The 27,818-nt window shown below is 38.6% G+C and overlaps 2 protein-coding genes across 4 annotated transcripts in view; one reads left to right on the top strand and one right to left on the bottom strand.

The window, feature by feature from the left end:
* Positions 1-21,454, bottom strand: part of strn4 (striatin, calmodulin binding protein 4) — a 31,438-nt gene extending 9,984 nt beyond the window's left edge. Inside the window, exons 1-13 of one of the 2 annotated variants that reach the window (XM_088345140.1) lie at positions 20,996-21,454; positions 12,189-12,292; positions 11,948-12,024; positions 11,723-11,801; positions 9,670-9,855; positions 9,382-9,559; positions 7,332-7,488; positions 6,765-6,862; positions 5,764-5,877; positions 5,481-5,656; positions 3,190-3,237; positions 2,911-3,032; positions 1,493-1,660 (exon numbers count right to left, since the gene is read on the bottom strand). In XM_088345140.1, coding sequence (XP_088201266.1) covers positions 1,493-1,660; positions 2,911-3,032; positions 3,190-3,237; positions 5,481-5,656; positions 5,764-5,877; positions 6,765-6,862; positions 7,332-7,488; positions 9,382-9,559; positions 9,670-9,855; positions 11,723-11,801; positions 11,948-12,024; positions 12,189-12,292; positions 20,996-21,292 — 1,804 coding nt within the window. In that variant the 5' untranslated portion in view covers positions 21,293-21,454. Of the gene's footprint in view, positions 1-1,492; positions 1,661-2,910; positions 3,033-3,189; positions 3,238-5,480; positions 5,657-5,763; positions 5,883-6,764; positions 6,863-7,331; positions 7,489-9,381; positions 9,560-9,669; positions 9,856-11,722; positions 11,802-11,947; positions 12,025-12,188; positions 12,293-20,995 lie in introns of both variants that reach the window. The other variant, XM_088345139.1, reaches the window with a different exon arrangement.
* Positions 10,060-27,624, top strand: fkrp (fukutin related protein). 2 transcript variants are annotated; one of them, XM_088345143.1, is made up of 2 exons: positions 10,060-10,238; positions 24,656-27,624. In XM_088345143.1, the coding sequence occupies exon 2, from the start codon at positions 24,747-24,749 to the stop codon at positions 26,340-26,342; it is 1,596 nt and encodes a 531-aa protein (XP_088201269.1). In that variant the 5' UTR covers positions 10,060-10,238; positions 24,656-24,746; the 3' UTR covers positions 26,343-27,624. The 2 variants fall into 2 exon arrangements, with proteins under 2 accessions (XP_088201269.1, XP_088201267.1); XM_088345141.1 differs by lacking the exon at positions 10,060-10,238 and adding an exon at positions 22,412-23,678.
* Positions 27,625-27,818: the final 194 nt, after the last annotated feature.

Genomic DNA, 27,818 nt, shown 5'->3' with positions numbered 1-27,818 from the left:
TATTAGTAAGAATAACAGTAATAATAATAAGCCCAAATCCACTGGGTTATCACTAGACCATTCTGGATCTAAAATACATTGGAAAAGGAATTGGATTTTATTTCATCATCACATTGTCTGAGTGTGTGTGTGTGAATGGGTAAGTCTGAAGCACATTGTAAAGCGCTTTGGGAGGTCTTAATTGACATGAAAAGTGCTATACAAATGCAGAACATTATTTTTAATCATGATACCACATTACCAGTAATACTCCATGACAACGTTAAACAACGTGGCCAAGTGAGTACAAAATGTGGTGATGAAATGTACAGTGTTTTCTGCACTGTAACGTGCACTGGGTTATAAGGCATACCCCCAAAAAGTAGTCGTTTGTCATTACTTTTTCATACATAAGGCGCACCGGACTTTAAGGCGCAAGAAATTGAGACTACAGTAAGAGCTTCTATGTGTACAAGTGCATATTAATGCATTACTACAATGTATTCATATATGTTGCATAACATTGTATGCAATGGAAATCAAACCCAAGTAATGGCGGAGATGGGGCCTACACATTATCACTAACAGATTGACATCTGAAACGGCATTAAAACTTATTCCATTGTCACACTACTCTTTACTTAACACTGATTTTCATAGTGCATTCCAATTAGGTTGAACAGTCTCTTCACTTGTTCACCAATGAATGTTAACGAATGGAGAGAATAAAGTATTTCAAAAAGAACTATACAATCTCTTTTACGTACACATATATATTAAATCGAGAAGTTATTGACACAAAGGTAAAGAAGTGGAGAGACTGTTTAACCTATCAGAATGCACTATGCAAATCTGTTTTTCTGACACCCTAAAATAGAGTAAAAATGAGACTAAATCTAATGCTGTTTTATGTGTCATTTGTATCACACGTGGTCTATTGGTAAACTGATGACACCATCACTGCCACTACTCGGGTCTGATTCCCGTTGCAATGTTTTGCAATTTAGGTTAGCGATGTTTATCGATTTGATCAATCAACCTTGTATTGTAACATGCAATAATAAATACTGCATGCATTACCAATCTTATCCGCTGTATTCCAGGGCATATAAGGCGCCCCAGGTTATAAGGTGCACTTTCAAATTTCTGGCCAAAATAGGATTTTTAGCTTTGCCTCATAAAGCAGGAAGTACGGTAATGCCATTGCTTTTCCTTTATCCTCTACAATCCTAGTGGTCTAATAGTTAGAATTCAACACTCTCACTGATGCGATCATGTTCGATACCCTTTTCAGCCAAGCTGAACAAATGAGGTCAGCGATATGACAAATGATCAACTATTGCTTAATTACAGTTATATACTACGATAAAATCTTTTGGGGGGTAAAGGAAAAATGTGTGTATTCAGGAACAAATAAGATACAAGGAAAATGAGGCAATTTTTTTTCTCTTTTTGGCTGGCCCAGTACGGATCCACGGCCTGGTACTGACCACTGTAACATGGGATCAGCTACCTCTCTCCTTATTGATGACAGACAGGCAGGGGGCAGAGTTCCGTGGGTCCCATATGCGAATGGTGCCATCCGCTGAGCAGGACGCCAACCGTTCGTGGACTGTCGAGTACGTGAGACCCCAAACGCTGTCCTCGTGGCCTGCCAGCACGCTGCTCTCAATGCCAGGATCTGATTGAGGTGACACAAAATGGCCCTTGCATCAATACAAGCTCAGGCAAAACAACAGGCAACGGACGACCCGCAGTTGTACATTGCCGTCTCCCCTTTAGATAGCCTTTTAAAATTCATTTAAGAAAGATGGCAGAGAACCTTCTAGCTCAGGACAAAACAGAGGTCTTAGTCATTGGTCCTGAAAGTCAAAGAGAGTAACCTTTACCAAAACTACAAGAATGTAGACCTTTAAATTGTGTTAAAAAGATGGGCGTATCGTTTTTCTGAGCTCAATTTTAGTCCACATATCAAAAATGATTAAAATTAGGTTTCTCTCCTCCATATAGCCAGAGTCTCTCTCGGGTAGACAGAAAGGTGCTCATGCTGGCTTTTATATTCTCTCATTTTAAGTATTGTAATTCCCTGCTCTCCCATCTTCCCCAAAAGAAACATTGCAGTTTCTACAAAATTCAGCGGCAGGGATCACATTACACCGATTTTAAAATCGCTGCATTTTCTCCCCGTGTGTGCAGGATGGATTTTAAGGATCTTTTACTAGTTTTTAAATGTTATAAGGATCTTGGGCCATTTCATCAGTCTGATTTGCTTTTATTATATCAGCCCTTGCGGTCCCTTAGGTCCTGTGACAGCGGTTTGTTAACCGTTCCTAGGGTGAGGACCAAAACCAATGGTGAAGCGTCATTCAGGCACTTTGGTCCTCACCTATGGAACAGTCTACCAGAGCACAACGGGTCTCCGGGGACCCTCTATATTTTTAATAGACGGCTCAAAACTCATTTTTTAAATTTGGTTTTCAATTTATCATTTTTATTTAGTTTGATTTGTTTAACCTTTTACTGTAACTTCATTTTTCACATGTTTCCTCATGTTGTACAGAGGTAGGATGTGATTCAAATCCAAAACATTCTGGGACCATTTGCTGCCAACTTCATCAGTGTAGATAAGTCATCAGGTCCCTTTCTTCACATGGTTAGTCTGTGCCATGCCATAATCATATTCCATATATTTATTTTATTTTCATTGTATTTCAACCACTGTGTGTGTGTGTGTGTGTGTGTGTGTGTGTGTGTGTGTGTGTGTGTGTCTGTGAATTAGGCTTTGGGTATTTCTGTGGGGGTTAGGGAGGGGATGTGATTGTCTTATTGTACACTGAATGTTTTTACACAACACATTGAGTGTAAATTTATTGCCTGAAAGGTGCTTTACAAATAAATTTGATTTGATTTGAACAAGGGTAGCTCACTGACCGTAGTTGTCATAAGGATCCACGTTAAGGTCTGGCATTTTCCAACACCGTACGGTTCCATCCAGACCCCCGCTGTAGCAGGACTCTCCGTCTTCTCCCATCGTTAGTGACAAAACCGCACCACTATAACAAGATTGTAATGTTAAATCTACCATATTCATTTTCTATTGATGCACACTTTAAATATATTAGACCTACTAAAATAAAAATCAGCTCTATTTGACTTTTAAAAATGACCAAGTTTACAAAGAATGATTGGAAATTACATGCTTGGACTCACCTGTGCGCTCTAAATGTGTATATGGGCTCGACATCTAAAGCAGCATTCCTGTGAAGGATATTTAGATTATACTTATGGCATGTTTTTCAGCAGTCTATAATTAATAATTATAAACATGTGCATCAAAGCAAAAACAAACAGAATGATGAACAGCTTTTACCCAAGAAGCTATTACAATTCTCAACTCTCATCTACAGTGACCATGAATAAGATTGCGCTGCATAAATAATCAACTGAATCAAATAAAGCAAAATTCTTATCTTATTTCTGCGCCGCTTATCCCCACTAAGGTTGTGTGTGTCTGTGTGTGTGTGTGTGGGGCGTCTAGAGCCTATCCCATATATTTTTGGCAGCGGTGGCAGGGTGCGTAGCGCGCAGACTCACAATGCACAGGTCCAGGGTTCAATTCCACGATTCCACCTACCGCAGCCTCCCCGTGCGGAGTTTGCATGTTCTCTAGTGAGGATAAGTGGCAAAGAAAATAGATGGATGGATTTTCTTATTTTACTAAAGGCAGAACTCCCAAAAAAAACAGAAAAAGGTGCGTCGGTTGTGGTGTCATCAACTGTACAATTATATAACTGTAACCACTGACTGTACAACTGTAAATTTGCACATAAATATTATATATCATTGATACATTGTTTTTATCTGCTTTATCCTTTTGCACTTTTTGAATTTGTCTTGCTTGCACTAAAAATGCCTTCAAATTTTGTGATACCTGTATCATGAATATAAAGGCAATTCATCCATCCATCCATCCATTATCTGCACCGCTTATCCTCAGTAGAGTCGCAGGGGTGCTGGAGCCTATCCCAGCCATCCTCGGGCAGTGGGCAAAGGACACCCTAAACTGGTTTCCAGCCAGTCGCATTGCACACAGAGACAGACAACTCACCAGCACATTCACACCTCGGGACAATTTGGACCAGCCAATTAACCTAACATACATGTTTTTGGGAATGTGGGAGGAAACCGGAGTGCCCGGAGGAAACCCACGCAAGCACGAGGAGAGCATTCAAACTCCACACAGGAGGTTCGATCTCATGACCTCAGAACTGTGCCGCACACGCGCTAACCACTGCGCTGCCGTGCTGCCCTAAAGGCAATTCATTCATACATAAATGGAAAGGCAACGCTATTATTCTAATTGTGCTGCTCTACTGTTTGTTTTTAATTATTACTTGCTGGAAATGTCAAAAAATGAGATGCAGACTCTTGTCGTTACCTTGCCTAAGCCAGTTTGCATTGTTTGTTACTTGTAGGCTACCAAAGTTAAAGCTAACTGGCTGATAAAAATGTAAATAATTGGCTTTATGTTTAATTTGACAATAAAATATGACTAATAATACATGCTTGCCACTGAGTCTAAGCAATTGATGGGAAGAAAGACTTCATGTCTTAAATAATCTTTTTAGGTAGGTCAATAGAGGTCCACGACCTTATTATAAGCATAATAGAAAATATCACAATGTCACTAAATCAGGATGATAACCACTTAATGTAATGTTCTGCCTTATCACAGTTCACAAAAAAGCGTTTTCACCATATGAGTACATTCTTTTTATATTTTTACAAAATGTATAATGCTTGGAGTATTAGGAACATTAAATATGATATATAAGTTTGATCAAATACATATTAAAAATCTATTTTAATATTAGTTAGCTACACTGTCAAAACTACCACTGAGCTAATTTCAGAACATCCATCCATCCATCCATTATCTGCACCGCTTATCCTCAGTATGATCGCGGTGGGTGCTGGAGCCCAGTCCAGCCATCTTCGGGGAGTGGGCAGGGGACACCCTGAACTGGTTTCCGGCCAGTCGCAGGGCACACAGAGACAGACAACTAACTTGCTCATTCACATATAGGGACAATTTGGAGTGGTCAATTAACCTGACATACAAAAAAACAAAAGAAGCCCTACATATTCAAAGCCGTGGTGTTTAAAATGTAGCAAAAAAGGAGCGACTTGTCGTCTAGAATTTATGGTAACCTGTATTACGTCTTGAGCCATGATAACCACAAATGATCAAGAAAACCTTATTCTGTCAATTTGGCCAAAGTGACCATTTAGGATTCAAACAAAAAACTAAAAAAAAAAAGAAACTGGCGCCAACATTTTTTTTGTAAACATTTTCGACAGGTGGTAATGGAGAAAAAAAAGTGGCTGGGGTCCAAAAATGTTGGGGTCACTAAACCTTGTTTTTTTTAAATACCAGTCCTCAAACCGATTTTCAGCCCAACACACACCAATGTATTTCATGATCAAGAAATGATTCCTACTTTTTGGAATGCATGGCCTTATTGAGGTTCCATAGTTTTAATGTTCCATCCTCTGAAGCTGTTAGCAACACCGCTTGGCTGGGGTGAAACGTCAAAGCGCGGATTGCATCAAAGTGGCTGCGTAGCGTGAAACGAGGATTCCACGTCTTCTTGAACTCGTCTCTGTTATCTTGCATCTGAAACACACGCGTATACAGTTACATCATCAAAGTTGGATCGGCTCACTGATTCTGAGGGGTTGAGCCGAATCGCGTCTCATGAAGGGAGCAAATGTGGTAATTACATCCATGGAGAGATCGTTGTCATTGGCAACGGTGAGATCAGCTAGTTCACCCAAGTTCATGTCCCCGCCTCCGACTGCATCCATAATGAAGACATCGGAGGAGAAACCCAGAGCGCCACCTGTGGATTTAGAGTGTGTCAGTCCCGCCTAAATCAGTTACAAAAATGTAACAACAAAAAGTAAAATAGATATAGCCTTTCTCGAAATGCTGTTATTGTATAGCCTTATATTACAGAGGATCAAAACAATTTGATATGGAGGTCCTTCCCCACTGCAGCTTAGCAAGGTTTGTACACCCTTTTAATGGACAAATTCAAGAACTTTTTGAGGCCCCTTAAAGCCAATTGTCCAATTTCTCCAGTACTATTAAAGGAAGAAATCCAGTGCGAGTTGTGTTTCTTTAGAGCTGCAAACATATCCGTAATTTACATATGCAATGTTTAATTTTGCATTTATCATGGCAGAATTTTTCTATCTATAATAAATCGCGGATGTATTTGTGAATCTGAACGGTACGTGTGTAAATATTTTTGAGACAAAACTCTCCACATAAATGTTGAAAATGTTGGTTAAAATAGAGTTGTAGGAAGTACTTCCCATCACAATTTATCACTGGGAAATACTACCCTAACTTTTTACACAGCCCATAACAAATATCTGTAATTGAGATGTAATACCTGCACTAATATACATTTAATAGTGCCCAGTTAAGTTGGAGCATGCGCCTGTCCTCTTGGGCGCTTCATAGGACAATGTCCTAAAAACTATTGCCAGCTGCAGTTAGTTAATCATGAGGGATGATGAAATGCAATTGCTAAGCGAAGCCACCAGAGGGCATTCTCAGTGTCATTTTAAAGAAGACATGGCAACATGACAACATATTGAAGCATTTACAAGCACTTCGCTCAGAATTCATCCACTTTTTAGTCCTTGAAAACACAACTTTAAAATTCATGTATTCCAAGGACTTCAAGCACTCTTACGAACCCTGTACAAGTCTTACCTTCGCCAGAACGAGCTTGTCCCGATACCGATGGGGGCGGGACAGGTTTTGAAGAAAAGTCCGACATCATGTCTTGTAACTTGTTTCTGCGGTTCTCTGAACCCAGCGACAGGAAAAACATAACAAATCCAGTCATGCAGAGGAATAAAAACGATTTTTGAAGGCCGAATGCAGACAAAGATAAATACGTAATTTATTTTTTTAAATAAATATTTAAGTGCGGAAGCCATTGAGGGTATGTAACAGGGTGCATGCATGATTCATTCTGCATCATGATACTCATGAGGAAATGACCCCAGGAGAGAGAATAAGCGTGAGAGAGAAAGTGAGAGAACATCTAGAGACAGACGACAGTCACAGTGCCAACAATTCACAGACGGAGACACAAGAGACGGGCAGTTGGGAAAAGAGGCTGGTTTTATTGACAAGAAAAGATGCTGAGACATGAGAAGTAACTCATAAAAAAAGGTGAGCATTTGGGGAAGTGGAGGAGGAGATGCCAGGGAAGAAATATAAAACGGTGGCAGGGAGGTTGGAGGTGATGGTTGCTATGGTAGCTGCGTACCTAACTCCCGTCCGTCCCCTGAGATCCTGGCCTCTCCCGCCCCCTCCCCATCCTCCCCGGAACCCAGAAAGTCAAATTCACTGAGAGCGTCTTCAGAGTCGTCCTCATCCTCCTCGTCTTCCGGGTCCAAGTCTGTGGTCATGGGTTCTGACCCCATCTGAAAGAAAACAAAAGGAAATCATAAGTTTTCCATCGGTTAAAAATGTGATAGTTTAGGACAATGCTATACAATGGAGAGTTGAGATTTGACTTGTTCCTTAACCAACCACAGAAAAACTAAATTGGGCTGCAACAACAAATCGATAAAATAGATTAAAATCAATTATTAAAAGCGTTGGCAACTAATTATCTCATCGATTCCTTGTGATGAGTAATTTATGAGTCACTATGCATGTTAATCAATGTAAAATAATTGCACTGGATGTTGTTGTAAAGTTGTAGTAACACTTTGGTCCAGCAGATGGCGCCTTGAGACAATTTCTAGAAAAGTATGCTCATTTTTAACAGCTTTTATTGAACCTTGCATCGTTACAAACAAAATTGTCAATTAAAGGTCAAAAAGTACCACATTAACAAGGGAACAGAAAGTGTTGTAGAAATACAGGGAAAAAAATGTAAAAATAAATAATAAAATTAATCAAGTAAAAAGAAATAAATAATGATGACATAATAATCTCAACACATGGGACAGCCTTTTAGGCATATTGTATATTATTTGCACATTGGGAATGTTGATCATAATCAAAGATTTAACAAAAAAAAGAATTAGCAGAAAGTTTTAAAAGTGGGTTTACATTTTTGATATTTTTTAGCAGATGGAAATTTTGCTACAAATAAAAATGTAATTTATTGCACTTACTTTTTTTTGTTTTGTGTGCTGAGTCTAAATGCAATATGATGTTTGGATAGTGTGGTAGGAAAAGATTATGTTACACATTTGCACGTGTATAGTATACATTTATATATATTTTTGTTTATTGTTAAGTTATTAGTCAAACACTTCGGTTATTTATCTTTATATATTAGAGAATATTCTGTTGTGTTGTGCACTATTTTTTTCTATCAGTCCAAAACTTCAATATTTGAAAATTATATTATATTAAAATAATTGAAATAATCGTTAGTTGCAGCCCTTAAACTAATTTATTTTGGCGTGGAGCGTTACCCAAACAAACCCAATTTTCTGTAATTATTTATCAAAGTCAGATTGCATCACACAATACTGGGCTGTAAAAATAAAATAAAAAAAAATGCATGACTCAATGCCTTTATTGTTTACAATAACATTTACTGGGAAACAGGGCATGATGATTTAGAAATGCAATTAATCTGTATTTCTACACCTTGTAAATATGTGATATGGCGGATCATTTTGATTATTTTAAAGGTGGGGTGCGGATTCAAAGACTTAAGGCTTCAATGATGAATAAAGCCAGGAAATGGCGGGAATGAATGACACCTTATTTCTGTGCAAGTAAATGCATTTCTTAGACACATTTGAAAAAAACTTATTTTTCTTCTTTTTGGGGGTTTGGATTGGCGTTTTGACTACTAAGAGCAGGCCTTTTCTTAATTACCATATTTTTGTTGTCCACTAAATTAAAAAACAGGGTCATCCCTGCATGACATCTCTCTCAGTAATATTGTAAGAAGTGCTCAATTATGAAATTAAATATCTAACTCTAACGACAATGGTAGGCTATGGTCTGCAACAAACTAGATGATTTGGGTCGAAGGGTCACAGATAAAATATGCGGGCTTAGTCACTAAAATCAAGTTAATTTGTTGGATTTTGTTTCTGGATGGACCCTGACTACAAACTGTGCAATAATGATATTAAACATAATGCCGTCATCTACATCCCTAGGGGTGTAGTGAGTACATAGTAGCTTTTAGCTTATTATGAATAATATTGATTTTGGTATTATTACTAATGTTATTACTGAGCCAGGCCGCGAGGATACTGTAAGACGTTAGACCAGTCTGTAGTACGGGAAAGGTTGGGGACCACTGCTCTAGAATAACTTTCTTTCAAAATGCATAACCATACCTTTACTCTCGACTTTTTACTCTTCCGAGGGCCATCGATGCAGTCTGTTGCCATGCCTTGGAAGTCATCATCCTCGTCACTGTCGTCGTCATCATCATCCTCACACCCGTGAAGGAAGGGGATCTTATCAAGCACCGAACCGCCGAGACGCTCCTTGGAGCTTTCTTTGCCAGCGTTCCTACAAAAAGAAGAATATGTCAGCTTCCATCTAGACTTTTTTGCAAAGAGCACCCAAATGAGGCATGGAAATATTTACCTCCAGGTTAGCATCTTCCAATTTAGTCTCACCTCTTGATTTGTTCTTCTATCTGTCTGACCAACAAGGACTCTCCACCTGCTCGCGGTTCAGGCTCTGGGGAGGATTCGGGTGGCGGAGGCCCATTAGCCTCGGGGCTGCTTCGGCCGAGCAGAGACCGCACTCGTTTGGAACGCATATCTAGTATGGTGTCCGAGTAGCCCACTTCTTCAAGGTATCTATGTGAGCAGGAAACAAGGGAAAAGCATTATAATTATGCACTCCACCTGTCAAATATGGTTCGATAAGGAGTACTATCTGGAATATAGTCAATGCTTTGATCTGATGAACTATGACATGTAAATTGGAACTGCATACTTATGTCTATGATGTCGTCTTTATGGTCCGAATAGTTCAAATGTGTTGTTGAGTAAGCCTTTGAAATATGATCCCATAGCTTTTCCAAAATATACAATTTAAAAGACAAAGAACCTCACTCTTTTATTTTTTCGCGACAGGACTGTAAACTAATACGCAGCCTTGCTGATATTGAACAGTGCTGCACAGAACCTGGAGCAGTCATCCCTGTTATTGGATAAGGTTATACTTCTAAAGTAAATTGGTGAGTACATCACTCCCTTTTAACAGAATATTGCTTTGTTTTATATCATCTCAGCTTTAAACAACAATAGAAAATTAGGGGGTATTAGATTATATGAAATGAAATGATCTGCAATTATATAGCGCTTTTCAAGTCAATGACTTCCCAAAGCGCTTTACAATGTGCTCCACATTTCCCAATAGCAGCTTTGCAGCCATGTAAGGCGCTAACCTGCTAATTGGGGGTATTAGGGGTTCAGTGTCTTACCCAAGGACACTTCGACATGTAACACGGACGAGCCGGGATTCGAACTGGGATCCCTTGATCCCAAGACGAGCGCTCTACCTCCTGAGCTACTGCCGCCCCTAATATTACATTATATTCATTTTCTTCTTTTGTCGATTATGTGTACATACTCGTAAGCAAAAGTGAATATTTGTTTTATTTTTATCAAGCAAAGATTATAAAGAATGTTTTACAAAAATATAAAAAACATGAGCAATTTGGTGTAGCTGAAAAAAACTTTGATTATATGAAAAAGGATGGAGCGGATAAGTCAAAGTCAAATCGACAGGGAACTAAAAAAAAAAAGCTACAAACCTATAAACTAATAAGGGCATGAGAAGGGAAATACATTGTAGCTATAAATTCCCTTTTTTGTATCAGAACTTTTACTTCCTTATGATGTCTATGACTATATCAAAGCTTACTGAATTTAAAACATTTCCAAAGGAATGATATTGGGACAGTGATTTGTAATTCTTTTTTTTCCTTCACTATGAAATATGTGGGTTATAAATGGTGAGTATTTGGCTATACCTGTGTTCCTGCAGTTTTGGTGTTTCACACAACAGTCCAAACTTAATATGCAACCAGCGGTGTCCAAGTCAAAGGAAGGGCAAAATAAAAACTTAAATAACAAGCCAAGGGCTGGCGGGACTGAATGAATGTTAAACATTTTCAAAACTACTCATAAAAACTAGTGAACCTAATTGTACCAAAAGAAAAGCTAACAAATATATTACAATATGATCACATAAATAATTCAACATTTTCATATGGGTCTGCCATTAATCTTTAATTTTCAGCAGGCACAAACACATTTCCTTGATATAAAATTCCCCATTAAATGTAAGAAGGCGATATTATTCAGGCACTGTCAGTAGCCTACGTTTGATATTTTTAGCAAAAGTGGGCTAAAATCACTTAAGTCCAAACAAATAAGTTTTCTATTTCTCACTCAACTACAATAAAACAGCATGCAAAGAAGGGTAACGTACAGTGAAAACAAATGCACAACTATTGCTGGTGAATGATACAGAAATGATTTAAGATCATCTCAGGGCTTTAAGAAACCTTTCAGGGGCCCGATGTGGTTTTGTCATATGTGTCATAGAGGATCCATTACTTTTACTTTGTAGTTTCTTTTGCTCTTTGTCTTTTATCGAAATGTTAGTTTCTCAGAATGGACAATACATTAACAAACACGACTAATTAAAACTTACTTGCGTAGTAGCTGACGTCCCTCCTTCCAAGACATCTGGTTGGTCGGCTCAAAATCTGATTCTGCTGGGCCATTGGGAACTATATAGAGTAAGATTAGGTGGATTAATTAAACACTGAGGAGGGGTTTGAATGAACAGTAAAAATGTTGAGGCAGCAATGAGGGTTGATGAAAAAATAGAAAAAGACAATGAAAATAGCACCAGGAGATAATGACGCAAACTTACTAGGTTCTGCTTCTATCTCTGGTTTCTTGTCTCCGGGACTCAGATCATTTCCTGTTTTCAGCTTCTGGTGTTTAGCCCTGCACAGATAAACAGTACCACAAATAGGCGTGATTACAAATACAAATGAATAAATCATTGGCGCCAAGTATAAATATATCTATCCACACTTTTTAAGTAGTCCATGCTATTTAATTTGCTAAAATAAAGGCTTTATTTGAACTTCCCTGGCAGTCCAACTTACCTTTCTTGTTTTAGAGCATATTCCAACATTTTTATCCGTCTTACTAGGTCCTGCTTCATGTTCTCTTGTCCTTTCCGCTCACCTTGTAGGAATGCGACCTGAGCCTGAAAACACATAGGAACACACAACTTAGCCTGCAGCAGAATTACATGACAGTTTAAGTACCCAAACAAAAGTCATTCAATGCAAAAACTCATGAGTCCATACGAGATTTTCACATCACTTTGTTGTCCAAGAACACCATTCATGTAAAAATGGATGAAACAATGCATGTGTTATGCAGGTAAAAACTCTGAATGAATTCATACTTTAACCATATCTGAACATAGTCAGTACATATGCTGCCTGAATTACTAATAGATTTTCAGGGTAGGCTACATTTAAATAATGTACGGCGCCCATACATTTATAGCTTCAGGTGTCATTAATAACTAAAAAAGGATAAATAATCAATGTGTCACTAGTGGTTGTTTTTTTAACGTTCAGTGCTGCGAGAGTATTCAGTCAGCTCCTTGAACTTTTCCAGATTTCACCATATTTCAGGCTTCAAACATTAAAACATATATTTTTTCTAATTGTTGCCAAGAATTAACAACAAGTGGGACACAACTACGAAGTAGAACAATATCTATTGGATATTTTATACGTTTTAACAAATTAAAACATGAAAAGTGGGGCGTGCAATACTATTTGGCCAAAATGCACTACTACTTTGTAGCACCAACTTATGCTGCAATTACATCTACAAGTTGATTGGGGAATGTATCATTTTGCACATGGAGATTGAATCTCTTGCATATTCCAACATGAAAAACAGCTTTGTGAGCGAGCAGTGTTCAGATTCTCGATTTGATTCACGTCTGGATTTCGACTTAGCCATTCTAACACCTGGAAACGTGTATCTGTGAACCTTTCCATTGTTAGATTTGGCCTTATGTTTTGGACCACATAAACAAATTTTAAAAACTGAAAAGTAGGGTGAGCAATATTATTTGCCCCCTTAACTTTCTGTGCAGCAAACTCACTCCAAAGGATCTTTATGTTTGAAGTCTGAAATGTGGTGAAAGTACATATCCAATCAAAGCTAATAAATATATTTTCTTATTTATACATACGACCAACAGAAAAGAGGCTATAAATTAACACTAAAACATAGCATGGTTGACAAACCAAACTTATGAGGACCCAGTGGAGTGCATGTTAAGTAGAGGGTTGTGGAAGACAGCTTTTATTTTTAAACTTGTTCTAACCAAGCAGTCTGTACGCAGCTGCATGAGAAGGGAAAACAAGAAACACTGGCCAGATATTCAAATGGCCCCAGCACGGTAAGGACACATCCTTCCTTTATGCGCTTCCTTCCTAATTTTTTTGTCCGTTTCCTTCCTCGGTGAGCAGATAAAATACTTACCTTGAGGAAAGAAATGGACAAGGACTTTTGTGTCAAACGATAAAACTATACCAAATGGCATAAAGCAGGGATGTCAATCACAGTTTGGCTCTTGAGCCAGATCCAGACTTGATGTTGTTAGACGGGCCAGATTAGTAAAAGAATGTCAACTCCAATTTTTTAGCTTTGCTATTCTTCAGTATTACGTTTTATCATTTGGGCTACATTAGTAACCTACCCTAGAAATTGTAATGACGAATGAAAAGGGATCTTTTCTAAACACAACCCATTTACATGTGTGCCAACACTACCGCTTTTCGCTCCTTAAGAACGCCTACAGCTTTTAAAAAAAAAACAACTTTAGCTTTTTCAAATTTAAACAACAACCAAATAAATGTGGATTCAAGTCTAGTATTGTAGTCTAGGTTTTATTTTGGAGTGAGACCAAGTCTTTGTGCGTGAATAAACTGCTCCAAACAATTGCATTAGAATTAATTTCGGGTAAAAGTTTGCCACTTTTGGTTTTAAACAAGCACAGTTGTTTCTTTAACATTCTGGAGACTGTGTTTTGCATGTAAAATAGGTGTGTGTGATAAGATCTACTGCTCTTTGATGTCATAAGGTTTGCATGTATGCATTTATCCAAAAATAATGGGGAAAAAAAGATTTTCAGCTTTGGCAATAAATGTGTTAACTGGTTTAATTTAACATTCGAGTGAATGCAGTTTTACACTCAAAATAACTCACATCGCTATGCAAACTCAACACTGCCCTTTACTGGCCAGAGACAGTCCTTGGTTTACATGTATCAAAAAAAATCATAACTGTTGATAGAAATGACCTAGAAACTTGTTACTTTTTCAACATTCTCAGAAAATCAATGGCGGGACGGATTAAACCATCCAATTGGCTGTGGGCCGAATCTTTGACAAACCTGGCATAGAGGGAATTAAGTAGAGAACCTTTAAGGTTTTTTCTCTCCTGAAATTTCCTTTTCTGTCGGTCATCATAACATCTCATTTCAGGCATGTACAAGCAGTCGGGATAATTAAAAACTTTACAATTGGTGTTGTGAGATTGCCCCTCAACAGAGAATTACTGAAGTGCATGATGATGCATTATATTCAAGCAAAACACGTCCTCCTCCAACAGATGAAGCCCGGGAAACAGAATGCAAGTTCGAGCAAGTAAGAATGCACAATAGCTTTATCTTAGAATAAACACAAGCACAGTCATTCCTCTTCCCCCACATGCATGCTCACTTCTCAAATAAGTAGAACAATCTAAAAACACGGCTTCATGAGACAGCCACTTGGACTACTTGAGAGGGCAATCGCTCACACAAACAGACAGCAACACTCGCCTGGTCATGTAACAACCTAGGAGGCCTCCCAGATAATCTGCCGAGACAACCTCGCTGATTGACTCTCGAGTAATCCCGATTAATGCGATGTGATTTTACATGCTTATCGAAGACTTTTGGAGATAATTGTCCAAGCGGTTTTGCCAACACTGGCAATATCATCAGTAGTAAAAATGCAAATATGCTTTGGGCCAGACATGTCATTGGGGGATTTATTCTAATAACCCAGAAAAAGAAGTATTTACTCTGCTCTATGATAGCATTTCATATTGCAAAAGCTTCCCAACTATGAAGAGGCATATTGTAGCAAAAAAGAATCCTGATAGGATATTAATTTTATGATAAAATATAAGCCACTAAGTACAACAAAATTATAAATTTGAATAGTGTCATAAATGATTACCATTAACACGAAGGTTTTGCCAAAAATTCATTAACAATTCCTCATGTGCAAAAAACACATGAAAATAATTCCTATTTATTTAATCTCAAATGGTCAGCACTCTGACTCATAATTCTTAAGTTTATTTGCTGTATCTTTAAGATCCATTTAAGTGACTAAACATCCATATTCCAAATGTTTTTTGCACCATTTTGTGCCTTTTCTTGTTTTACATAGCCACCCCTTGTCTTCAGACTTAGACAACACATATTTTGAATACCATGTGTCAAGGTCATACCTATGTGAAACATACTGCAAAAATGGAAATAAATATATTAAGTTAGATGGTAGAATGTCAACAATGAAGATTGTCAGGTAATACTTGAGCAAAATGTTTGTTTTGAAACAATATTTGGGTAAAACATCATTAGCTCTTTTTTACACACTATTTTACATGTTTAACCAGGGAAGTGGTAACAGAATACATTTTAAGGAAAATTGTTGCAGCAAAACTGAAAAACATGCAAAAATATATGGAAGAAATGGAATCTTTTTTAACACTTGCTTGGTAAATTCAAGGCAGGTGCGATAACTTTTTAACTCTTTAACTTTTTCTTTAAGAATAATTAAGGTTAAATTATTAAGTCTTTAAGACATACCCAACCATAGCATTCTACTTATAATCCCTATTTGTATAATTCTATGTAAATAATATCCAAAGCAACATCTATTTTTTACATATTTGTATTGTGCATTCGAAAAGTATAACCATTGCAGATCAGGAAAACAACTACACATTACAACCATTATGGAATGTTATAATATAGGGATTGAAAGACGTCATCCTGTTTGTTCCTGCTGCGCCTATGCCCAAATTCCGGTTCAGATTGGAACATGCCCGTTCTTGCTAATGCGTGGGACCCCTGCCTGGTGATTCATTTGACATCAGGGAAAAAAAGGTATTTCAAATAAGGACTGAGCAAAAAGGTGATCCACACATTTAGAAAAGTGCAAAATCACTGGGACTTTTGGAACCAATGCGAACATTGGAAAGTGACCTTAAGAGCACTCAGGGAGTCAACAAATACAACCTGGCTCGAGCCTCCGGTCATTTTCTTTGCGTCATGTGGGTAAACAAACAAAAGACTAGAGTACAAAGAGGCGGTGATGCAAGCTAAGCTATTCTGCCACCTGATCTCCTCATCCAGTGGATGCAATTTCCTACCCATGATCCACTGCTGCAGCTAACTTGAACAAGGATTGGAGTCTGCAAAAGCGGAAAAAGGTCAAGGGCAAATGTCCTTCTCCACTAGCCGCGCTCTATCTCCTACTCATCCTTGCATCCCGAGAGAGAATCCCAAAAAAACACAGTGCAGAACCTTTATGGAGCACTTTGCTCTAATGGAGTGTGTAGTGTCAGTTAGCAATGAAATGATAATCATGCATCCTCGTAGTAATAAAGAGATGGGTTGAAATAGATGTAGGAATGCATGAAGATAGCTGCCGAGGTAATCGTGCAGTACATATGGATATAGTATATGTGTCAAGGCCGAGAGCACAATCCTATTAATTACTGATGTGTGCCCAGAGATTCTGTGAGCCAAGCTAAACAGGAAGTGACATCTCATGGCCCTGCAGAGCCTCTCTTCTTTAGTACACTTTTATTTATGTAAACAGAAAACACATTCCTTTACAGCAGGGAAGCTGTATGTTAAAGTAAGATGGACACCTCTTGTACAAATCAAGAAGTTGAATCTGAATATAAGCATATCGTGAACTTTCCAAATTTGCAATTGGCAATGAGTCAAAAATGGAACACCCGAAATAGTTCAAAGTCAACTGGTAGATGCTATCAATTAATTGTAGTTAAAATTCTAATGGTACTACAGTTAATGTGTTATTTATTTGTTTAGTCTTTTGAGTTGATCATTTTCCATATAAGTTCTCAACAAAGTGGCCAAAAAATCCAAAACCCACCAACTAAATGACCTTGGATGGTCTACATTTGCAAGGTTATTTGGGACTCGCCAAGTGGCCTCCTCTCCAGTATAGCTTAATTAATAGTTGATCACCAAAGTCCTCATCATCCAAGTCAGATGATGATGACCAGAAAAAGTAAATCAAAAAAATCTGAAGAGCCTTGATAAATCAATTTTCCTTTAAATTATACTTCTAAGAAACCAGATATGAAATTTACTGAGAAACCACAATCTAACATAGGGGGACCAGAGACACTAAAGAAGACCGGACCAGTGATGTGAGCCAAAACACAATTACTTAAAGCAGGTAATCCTTATTAAGCAATAAAGGCATTTAAGCAAGTTTTTTTTCTCAAGTAATGCGTAAGAGTTTTGTGCACAAGCAACATTCCATTACTATGAAAAGACAATATTTATTTTTAATTGAACGCTTATCCTGAAGAGCAGGGGTTACCAAACTGTTTGAAGCTAAGAGCTCATTTTTGTTACTGATTTGCACAATGAACAACCACATTTATATGCATTTGTAAAATAATTTAAATTATTACTATGTTGTTATCATGTTATTACCAGGTTGCGACTATTACAAGTTAAGTCAACCACTGAAACATATCAGTTAGGAACCAAATTACCAAGAAAATCTCAATGACCCATCACTGGTAAGCTACTTTCAGAACCTTTAGGCTAATCAGGTGTTCTTAGGGGGCTACCTGCAACACTTTGGGGACCCTTGCAGTAGAGTTTATTGTTTAATATTTATTAAACTTGTCAATTCCAGACTGACTGATAAAAATCAAGTTCTATTTCATCCCTCACAACCGGCAGAGGCTGTGTTTCAAGCACTGAATGTTACCTGCGCATGCTAGCTGTGAGGTAGGGCAGGAGCTACCTCACTACAGCCCTTTTCTCCACTGACCTCTCCTGTTGGGATAATGTTTTACATCTATTCTACACCAAAAGAAAAATACATGAACTGAGAAGCACCCCTCTTGAAGACACAGGAAGACCGGTTTAAAAGGACCCTCAAGTAGGGGGTGGGGGGTGTTGTTCCTGTCGTGAGAGACATGCAACCACAGGTGGCCTTCCACTTGAAAAAAAATCTTCACAAGGTTTTCCTATCCAGGCCACAAAAAGAACGCCTTACGAGAAGTCACGCTGCTGTAAGATGATAGATGGCGCCGACATACAACAGGAAGCGAGGATAACTATTTTACAAGGCATTAATTTCAAGAGGGGCTGACTTGTGAGCCAATGCATGTTGCTAAGTACACAAGGCCATGGGGGCTATGCTAACTGGCATGTCCAACGTTCCCGAGCTCCAGGCGAGTGGCCATTGGGTGTTTAAATGGAGGCGAGGTCATCTCCTTCTGTACTCAAAGAAGATAGTGCGAAATGTACACAAGAAAACAGCCGTATAACACGCCGTTAAAAGTTCCATGACAGCCTGTGTCGGACACGGCGAAAGCCGCGTAACTGACGGCATTTTTCACAGCCACCATAAGGGCAGTCTTATTGTTCATCCATATTTTATCAGGTTTCTATTTATAACTCCTGAGATAAGAGTGGATGGCAGAAAGGAGAGAGGAATACAAGTGTTAAGTAACAATGTGTTTTCTCAAGTTCTGGTTTGTTACATTTATTAGCAGTGTGTATCATATTAACCTTAGGGGAAAAAATGAGTACCTTCAAACATTTTCTACATCCTTACATGGTTTTGCTCGATCTCAAACATATAATTGGTGTCATCATTGAGTATTTTTTTCCAAATGTACTCCAAAAACTGTAAAAAGCTGGTAGATATACATGCATGGATATGGATACTACAGCCAGGAGAACTAAAAGCTTTACCACAGCGTTCCATACTTGGCTTTACTCAAAATGCACGCAATGTTGCACAGCTGATGCTTACAGAGCAACCACCTCACAAGTTGCAGAAATATTCAAAATCTGTTATCCAGAAGGTAATTTCCAGCTGGCTAAATAAACTCTGTTGTTTATGTACCATTAAAAAAATGTTCACAGGTCTGAAATGGTTTACGGTCTATAGGCCAGGAGCTTGAATGTCAGGATGGTAAAGTTGTATTGGTATGTCGGTACCTTTGCTTTTTTATATTTTTTTCTCAATACAGATATACAGTTTTTGCACTGATGCCAATACTCTTAAAAATACACTGTCCTGGAAGTAGCACAAAACGTTTTTTTTGTACATGTGTAGTAAATTTCATGTATTTGTTGTAATTGTTCTTTATTTGCCGAGTTTAGTGTTAATTTTAATTATAGGGGAAACAACTAATAAGCACTTAATGGGCTATCAAACTCAGTAACCACTATTCTTATGACAGATTACCAATTTGTATGTCCACTGGATTTAAATGAAACTCTTTAGGATGTATAGAATTGTATCTTTTCAAAATTAGATACTTAAAATTGATACCACACATTTTACTGCTGTCAGTACCAAAACGTATTGGTCACAATTTGTTAACTGTCATGGATTTTAAAAATGTGTAATATTTTTCAGGCCACTCATGGAGTTAATTTAGGAACTACAATTGTGTTTGTTGTCATTGCTGATAAAGTAGTAAATACTGTTTTACGTGAGACTAAATCTGGTACCCGAGGATAAACATGTATTATTACAAACTTAAAAAGACGAATTCACCAATTATTAACCGTTTTTGTAGAGTCTTTAAAAGGACACTGCAATATTTGACCACTAGACGTCGCTGTACAGTATTGTGTAGTTCAACCGAAAACGAGTACTACAACGCAGAAGGAAAATTACAAACTACAGAGACTCAAAGAGACCTGTCCAAACTGCACAATTTTTATTCTTTTTTTTTGCCATGCTTTTTACAAAGTTTTGGAATTCTTGGGGGACCCTAAGCGGCAAGATGGTGCACGATCATGACAGCTTCACCAGATGCCACTCGTTTATGTAAATAAATACAAATGTCTTTATTAGTCAAATAATTATTTGTACTTTAAATTAGTCAGGTTTTTAACCACAAGGAGGCGCTAAATAATAAATGGTAAATGGTCTGCATTTATATAGCGCTTTTCAAGTCAATGAAAACCTCCCAAAGCGCTTTACACACTTACCCATTCACACACACACTCACACACCCATAGCGGTCATGCAGCCATGCAAGGCGCCAACCTTCTTATTGGGGGCATTAGGGATTCAGTGTCTTGCCCTAGGACACTTCGACATATAACACGGAAGAGCCGGGAATTGAACCTAATACACATTGTCCCTTCAAAAACTGGTCATTTTTAAGTATATTTTTGGCAAGACTCCATCAATTTGCCTTTTCTATAATGGATAATAAATATATGAATCTACCTTTACAGCTGTGTTATTAAACTGTTTACATTTACAACGGTATAGTGGACTAATCAAGAATTTAAGAGACAGTTAATTAAAACGACATTTTAATCTACGTTATCAACAAAATAATTGACAGATCAAACGAATATGTCAACAAGCGCAAATGTAATGGTTTAAATCACGGAGGACTAAGAGCGCAATTTAATATTAGCCTTTTAGCATGTTGTCATCGAGATGGATTTGCAGTGGACTTTCTTTCAAAAAGAGCGTCAAAAGAAAGGATGAATAACAAAGGATGTTCTGGAAATCAGTGAAAATGATTCAATGCACGAAGGAAAACTAATTATTAAAAAAAAAACATTTACCCGAAGTTCGTCTCTTTCCGCTTCCCAGCGGTATTTCTCGGCCTGGAAGCGTCCCCACTCGTACTGGATGAAGTGCAGGATCCCGGGGAGAGTCATTCCCGAGTCATTGTCCTGTTGGGATTCGCGGAGGAGTGACGATCCCGGTATGGCCGCAGCAGCTGCAGGCGCCGCCATGCCACCAGGAGCGGCTACTGGTGCTGACTGGCACATCGCTGTTTTGGGCCCGTTTGGGTTGCGCCCCGCTCCGCCGCCTCCGAAGTTCGGGTTTGGTCCTCCGCCGGATCTGTCCGCCTCCATTTTAAACGCTCAACCCTTCGCCAGGTTAAGAAGGCGAAAACGGGCAAAAGTGAAGAGACGATAAAAATGATAAAACGCCAGTGCCCTCCTTGGAAGCCAGCGCCACTTGCTTAAAGGCTACCTTCCTTTCTTCCCTTTCTCACACGAACACAGCAAAATTACTATGCCGTCGGTAAAATACTATACATCCGCTTTTGGACATTCAAAATAATAAAACACTTGTACGCTTACTACCCGCACAAGAGTATTTTGGACGCAAGTGCACCTACATAGCTAAAAATAAATATTGTCACGCAAAAAGTACAACACATATTGAATTAGCATCCTCCAGAATGTAAATAATTTTAAAATCTCTCTTATTTTGATTGTGATAATTCGTTTCCTATTCCCAGTGTTTGCTCCTGGAAATACCCCGGTGTAAGTGACAAATATAGAGCCATTTTTTTCTGTGATTCACCATCAGTGTGTCGCTCGGGGGACAATCTGTCGTTTTTATGGGTACATTTATTTATTAAAAGAAGAAAAATACCTTGAATGACTTGTATTTATCTGTCATCCGTTTTGTGTGACGTTAAATATTATTAAATAAAAATAATAAACATAATTAGTGCTAGGGTAAATAACTAAAGAATAAATGTGAATTTTCTTATTTTGGAAAAATATTTTCAGAATAATTTTTGTGAAAAAAAGACATACCTGTCAACCTCCACGGCACCATGCGCTTACAAACGGTCGTAGTTTCCCTTACAAATTAAACAAAAATCTTACACCAATTTTTTTTCAAACGTTTATTTATGTAGTTTAACATGTTATATGGTAAATGTGTTTCATTTTATCATTCTGTACATATTCTTAGTAATAAAAAGGAAAAATTAGGTGGCATTTCTATTTTGTAAACCAAACAACAATATCAACCTTTGTTGTGTAGTGCCTACTTTCGACTCCCCTGCAAAATCCTCCCCCCTCGTGTGAACGCGCATTCTGCTGCGCTTCCGACAATAGCTTTATTGTTTTAATAAGCTTATTACATAGAATACGATTGCTATTGTCGGAAGCGCAGCAGAATGCGCATTCACGCGAGGGGGGGAGGATTTTGCAGGGGAGTCGAAATTAGGCACTACAGCGGCAGACGCATGCGTACAGTAGCATCAAACGCTCGCTTCGTTTGCAACGAAAAAAACGATACCGTGGCGAACTCGTTTGACTTGATTGATTTGCCGATTTGTGATAGTCGGTGTATACCGGATTTGCGTTTTTCCGTACAGATTTTCTTGTACGTCGTACACGTCTTAGAATGCATAATAAACGTACTTTGTACGGCAAAAACGTACAGGTTGACAGGTATGAAAATAGTATGTACCCGTACATAAAATGCGTTAGTTTATCTATAATCCTGCTTATCATATTGTTAAATATTATTAAACGTGAATATTAACATAAAAAATATAGCTAATTGGTCTTATTTCAGAACACATTTTCAAAATTATTTTTGAACGGAAATAGGAAAAGGAATACATAAAATGAGGTGATTTGTCTGTCATTTGACTTATAGGATTGTTCAATATTATGCCATATAAATATTAATATTTTCACAAATTAATTTGAAATGTATTATTTCAGAATATATTTCAGAATAACTTTTTTTTTTTTTTTTACTGAAAACAAGATTAATAATACCTAAATAAAATTAGATCGTTTGTTCTGTAATCTGCCTCATCTGCCAGTGTGGATGAGTGTGGAACTAATAGTTGCTGTTTTAGAAAATGTGTATGAAATTTGTAGTCACAAAAATTGAGATCTTAGCTTTAAAAATATTGGTGACTGCTGTCCTAAAGAACTATTTAGTTGCATAAAATGATCTATAAATATCTGTGAACTATGTAGCATTTTTATCACCAAAAATGCATTTAAAAGTGTAACTTAATAGCCAGACTGTAACAAGCCAATGTAAAAAAAAAATAGCGAACGTATATTTCGAACGGGATTTCGCACTGTCACGTGATATTTTGTGTTGTTTTGATTTTGGTTTAGCATTTATTTTGAAATACATACGCCGGAAGCAGCTTTGACTATATGGGGATCACACTTGAAAGCTAGCTTGTTAGCTAAAAGCAAGCCACCGGGTATCTAATCTAGTCTAGGATTTGCCTCTCGCACAAATGGTTATACTTTTTAAATTACCATTGTAAGCAAGTATTCCAAAATGTAACCAAGATGGCACTCCCTTCACGTTCAAATAAGCACCAAGTGCGGCATTGCCAAAGCCTAAACCCAGTTAGAGGACCAAATGTAGTGTTCTGGTCTGGAAGCTGATTGATGCCACGATGAAATGACATTCAACTTACAAATGTATCCAAGGAAGAAAATAAAGACTATTCAACTGTAGGTGAGTCGTTATTTTCATATTTTTAAATAAAACTCAGGTACTGCATTGAAAGAATGATTGACTGAGAAGCCTTGTAATGCATGTGATGACATTTGGGAATGATAAACTGAAAGTAATAATAATAATGAGTGTAAATTCAAGTTTCGTCAAAAAAATGGAAACAGAAATCAACCGCCTGGACCTTGTGATGATAAACTGGATGGAAATGGAAAATAGATTATTTATGTTGAATGTATTTTCCTGAATTTCATTTCAATGCATACATGTGATCACGTTCTGATAATTGCCTTAAGATTTAGAACTTGAGTCTGAATGAGGTTTATTACAGCAAATACAAAAAGGAAGATTATATATATATATATATATATATATATATATTTATAAAACCCATCGCTTCATTATCTGCAGCGCTTATCTTCAGTAGGGTCGCGGGGGGAAGCTGGAGCACCTCCCGGCCACCTTCTGGCAGTGGGCAGGGGACTCCCTGAACTGGTTGCCAGCCAGTCGCAGGATACACAGAAACAGAAAAATCACTCGCTCATTCACACCTAGGGACAATTTGGACCGGCCAATTAATCTGACATGCCTGCTTTTGGAATGTTGGAGGAGAGCGGAGTGCCCGTAGGAATCCCGTGCAAATCCTGGGGGAACATGCAAACTCCGCACAGGAAGGCTGGTAGCTGGATTTGATCCCATGACTTCAAAACTGCTGCAGATGTTGTTGTGCCGCCCAAATATCAGAACAGTCTTCTTTTATTTGTGCCATTTACCTACACATTTATTTATTTATGTGTATTTAAAATGTTATGCGCAATAATCATGAAGAATGTTTAAAAAATGAGATGGTTATATTTGCACAATCATTTCAGTATTGGTTTCACAAAAAAATCAAGAGCTGAACGCAAGGCAATTCTTTGGATCTTTGGAGTGTCTACAAAAAAACAGGGCATGTACTGTATGTGCTTCCTCTTTTACAGCTTGAACAAATGTCCCATTATGGGGACACTCATGGGGAACTGAAGATTGGAGTTCATTCAAATCATACCAAAGACTTGGTCCTTTGTAGCCATGCGGATCACCTTTTGCCAAGGTGTATTGACTGGAGCCATCATCCTCAACCTCCTCATCCTTTATTTTGTATCTCGAGCTCAGCAGCAAATGATGGAAAAGAGGAAAGACCATGGCAGGGCCACCGGGAGGGCTGCCTTACCTCCATCTTCTCAAGTGGGAGGTATGGGCGGTCTTGTCAGGCCCGGAGTTGAGTCCGGAGCAGCCGGCATGTCCAACAATCGTAGCCCACGCGTCACCGTGCTCCTCCGTGAGTTTGAAAACTTTGAAAATTACGTAGGCGATGTCGCCAATTCTTTCCTTAGACAAAGACCTGAGCTTCCTTTTCTGGTTGTGGCTGACACCCATCCATATCCGCCTTTGGACCTCCCTGATGTCGCCCGTCTCCTGGTCTTGTCCCCGAGTCCAGAACAACCACCTCAAGCACACAGGCCAGAGTTCCACGTACAGACGGAGTTTGTGCTTCTCGTTCCAGATGGCATGGAGTTAGAACCGCCACGAGCTATCGAGAGGTTGATAAAGGAACTGGAAGGCGAGGGCGGCGGTCCAGTGAGGCTGGTGGCTTCGCCGGTTCTGGCTCGATCTGCTGTGCAGTGCCTCCATTTGACAGTTAACCTGCGCGAATGGACCGCAACTTACTCTCCCGCCGCATCTGGTAGCAGCGGCAGCGTTTGCACGGCATTGCAAGGCGATGCCGTCATCCTAATCCGCACAGAGGACCTGTTCAATCTTTCGATGCCGCTCGGTCGGCCACTGCTTGCTTCACTTTTTGTCCAGACCACCCTTAGGGGCTGGAAGGTGAAGCTCCTGGAAAGCCCATGTTTCTCAGCCAACCATAGGCCCCTTTTCAGTTCGGCTCACAACCAGTGGAAGGCGGACACCCACCTCAAGGAGGCTACAGGCAAGCTGATGAGGAGTTTTGGTTTGAAGCGGCTTCTCCTTCCTGAGGGAAAAGAGCAATGGCATGGCTGTCGCAAGGAGACCCCCCGCTGCTTTGGTACAGTGCAGGACGACACGCCCGACTACCTTTATTTAGATCGCTGGACGCCTCCATGTTGTCTTCGCGCCTTAAGAGAAACCACCAAATATGTCATCAACATACTGGAGAGCTCTGGAGTGCGCTATTGGCTTGAAGGCGGCTCTTTACTGGGTGCCGTCCGTCACCAGGACATCATCCCATGGGATTACGACGTGGATTTGGGAATCTATCTAGAGGACGTGCCCAATTGCGATCATTTGAAGAACCTGGACTCCGGATCACTGGTCGACGCCAATGGTTATGTCTGGGAGCGGGCGATAGAGGGCGACTTTTACAGGGTGCAATACAGTGAAGCCAACCACCTGCATGTTGACTTGTGGCCCTTCTACCCCCGCAATGGTGTCATGACCAAAGACACATGGACGGAGCACAAGCAGGATACAGAGTTTCCTGAGCACTTCCTCCAGCCGCTGGTGTCCATGGCATTCGCGGGCATTAACGCTTATGGACCCAACAATCAGAGAGCCTTTTTGGAGCTTAAGTTTGGCGAGGGGGTTGTGGAGAACCCGCAGTACCCCAACCCGGCCAAGAAAAGATTGGATCGGATTAAATTATAAAAGCATGTGCGTTACCACGCCCACCAGAAATGACTTTTTCCACATTTGTTACAACAGTAAATATCACTCGATGACTTGATAATATAGTATAACGGTGTTTTTAATTCATGTTATTGGTGTGCTGAGGCTGAAAACTCAAAACAAGTTTGTTAAAGGGATATTGTGTAATATTTGATCACTAGATGACACTAAACTGTGCAGTGCACCAAAAAAATGAGTGCTAAAAAGCACAAGGAAGAATCCAATCTTCAGAAACTCCTGAGGTATCAAGATGGCGGATAAATACTTGGTGTATTTTTGCTTATTATTTAGATATATATTTTTTCCCCCAATAAAGGAATGTTCTTTTTCTAACCACTCGGAGGCGCTAACACAATTCCCCTTTAAGTACAAACAATTTCACTAACCTTTTTCAATTCTTAAAAAAATGATATAGTAATAGATTTGAGTCCCTTGACTCTCATAACAAAGATCTATGGTATATTTGAGGCTTTACATATCACTTGTTTTATTATGAATACAATAATACAACGGAGGTAGTTTCAAGTATCTTTAAGTGCAGAAGATAATAAGTACAGAATAATTTATGATGTGAATGTATGCATTACATACTGGGGATCATTTGTTTGACAATATAAATATTATTTTTTTGTGTTGAATTTGGTTTACTGGCAAAGTATTCTATATTAGCAATCACAAACTTTTAGGAAAAACGTGACAAGCGGTGAAAATGATGAGATTTTAAATCTTTTGACGCACATTTTTATTATTAAAACACCATACATCCCGTTATTCGTCTTTACTGATTTTATTTTTTGTCCCATATTAAACAAAAAAGGTACGTGAAATATATTTGTCATGTACAGTTGACAAGCCACCTTACCTGTTTAAAACAACATTGCAATAATGATCAAGAGATTAGGAAACACTGGACTGCTTTGGTTATAAATTGCAGATAAAACGAGGTTTGCAATACAATACGTAAAGATGTGTGTTGTGCAGCTAAAGCAATTTTTGTATGCTTTTACGACATTCTTCTATTATTGAGTACTTAAAAGTACTTTTGCCCTGACATGGTTGTGTGAATTTGCACTGACTTTGTTGAGAGTATAGATTTGCATATACGAATGTATGTTTAGTATTCCATTGATGAGCTGTAACGTCTTTGCTGTTGATGAAAGGTCGGAGAGTATTGAGAAAAATATGCACACTTCAATAAAGTAAAGTTTGTGTCGAGTATTTCAGCTCAAGTATGCAATGATAATAAACTTATTGAACACTAGGTGGCCCAATCCGTCCATGCTTCATCTAAGAGGTTTAAAATATCCGATAAATTGTGTTCCACTTCATGATTGTGTCCCACTTATTGTTGATTCTTCACAAGAAATTGCATTTTGTATCTTTATGTTTGAAGTCTGAAATGTGCCTGTATATATCTTTACTGACAGGTAAAAAAACATCAGGCTGTTGTGCAAG

Source organism: Urocampus carinirostris, chromosome 10, assembly GCF_059441175.1.
Source record: "Urocampus carinirostris isolate Australia breed hairy pipefish chromosome 10, RoL_Ucar_1.0, whole genome shotgun sequence".
Taxonomy (NCBI): Eukaryota; Metazoa; Chordata; class Actinopteri; order Syngnathiformes; family Syngnathidae; genus Urocampus; species Urocampus carinirostris.
This window is presented reverse-complemented; position numbering and strand designations above follow the sequence as displayed.

Coding starts and splice junctions, on each gene's coding strand:
- fkrp (XM_088345143.1), top strand. CDS start 24,747: ATGCGGATCACCTTTTGCCAAGGTGTATTGACTGGAGCCATCATCCTC.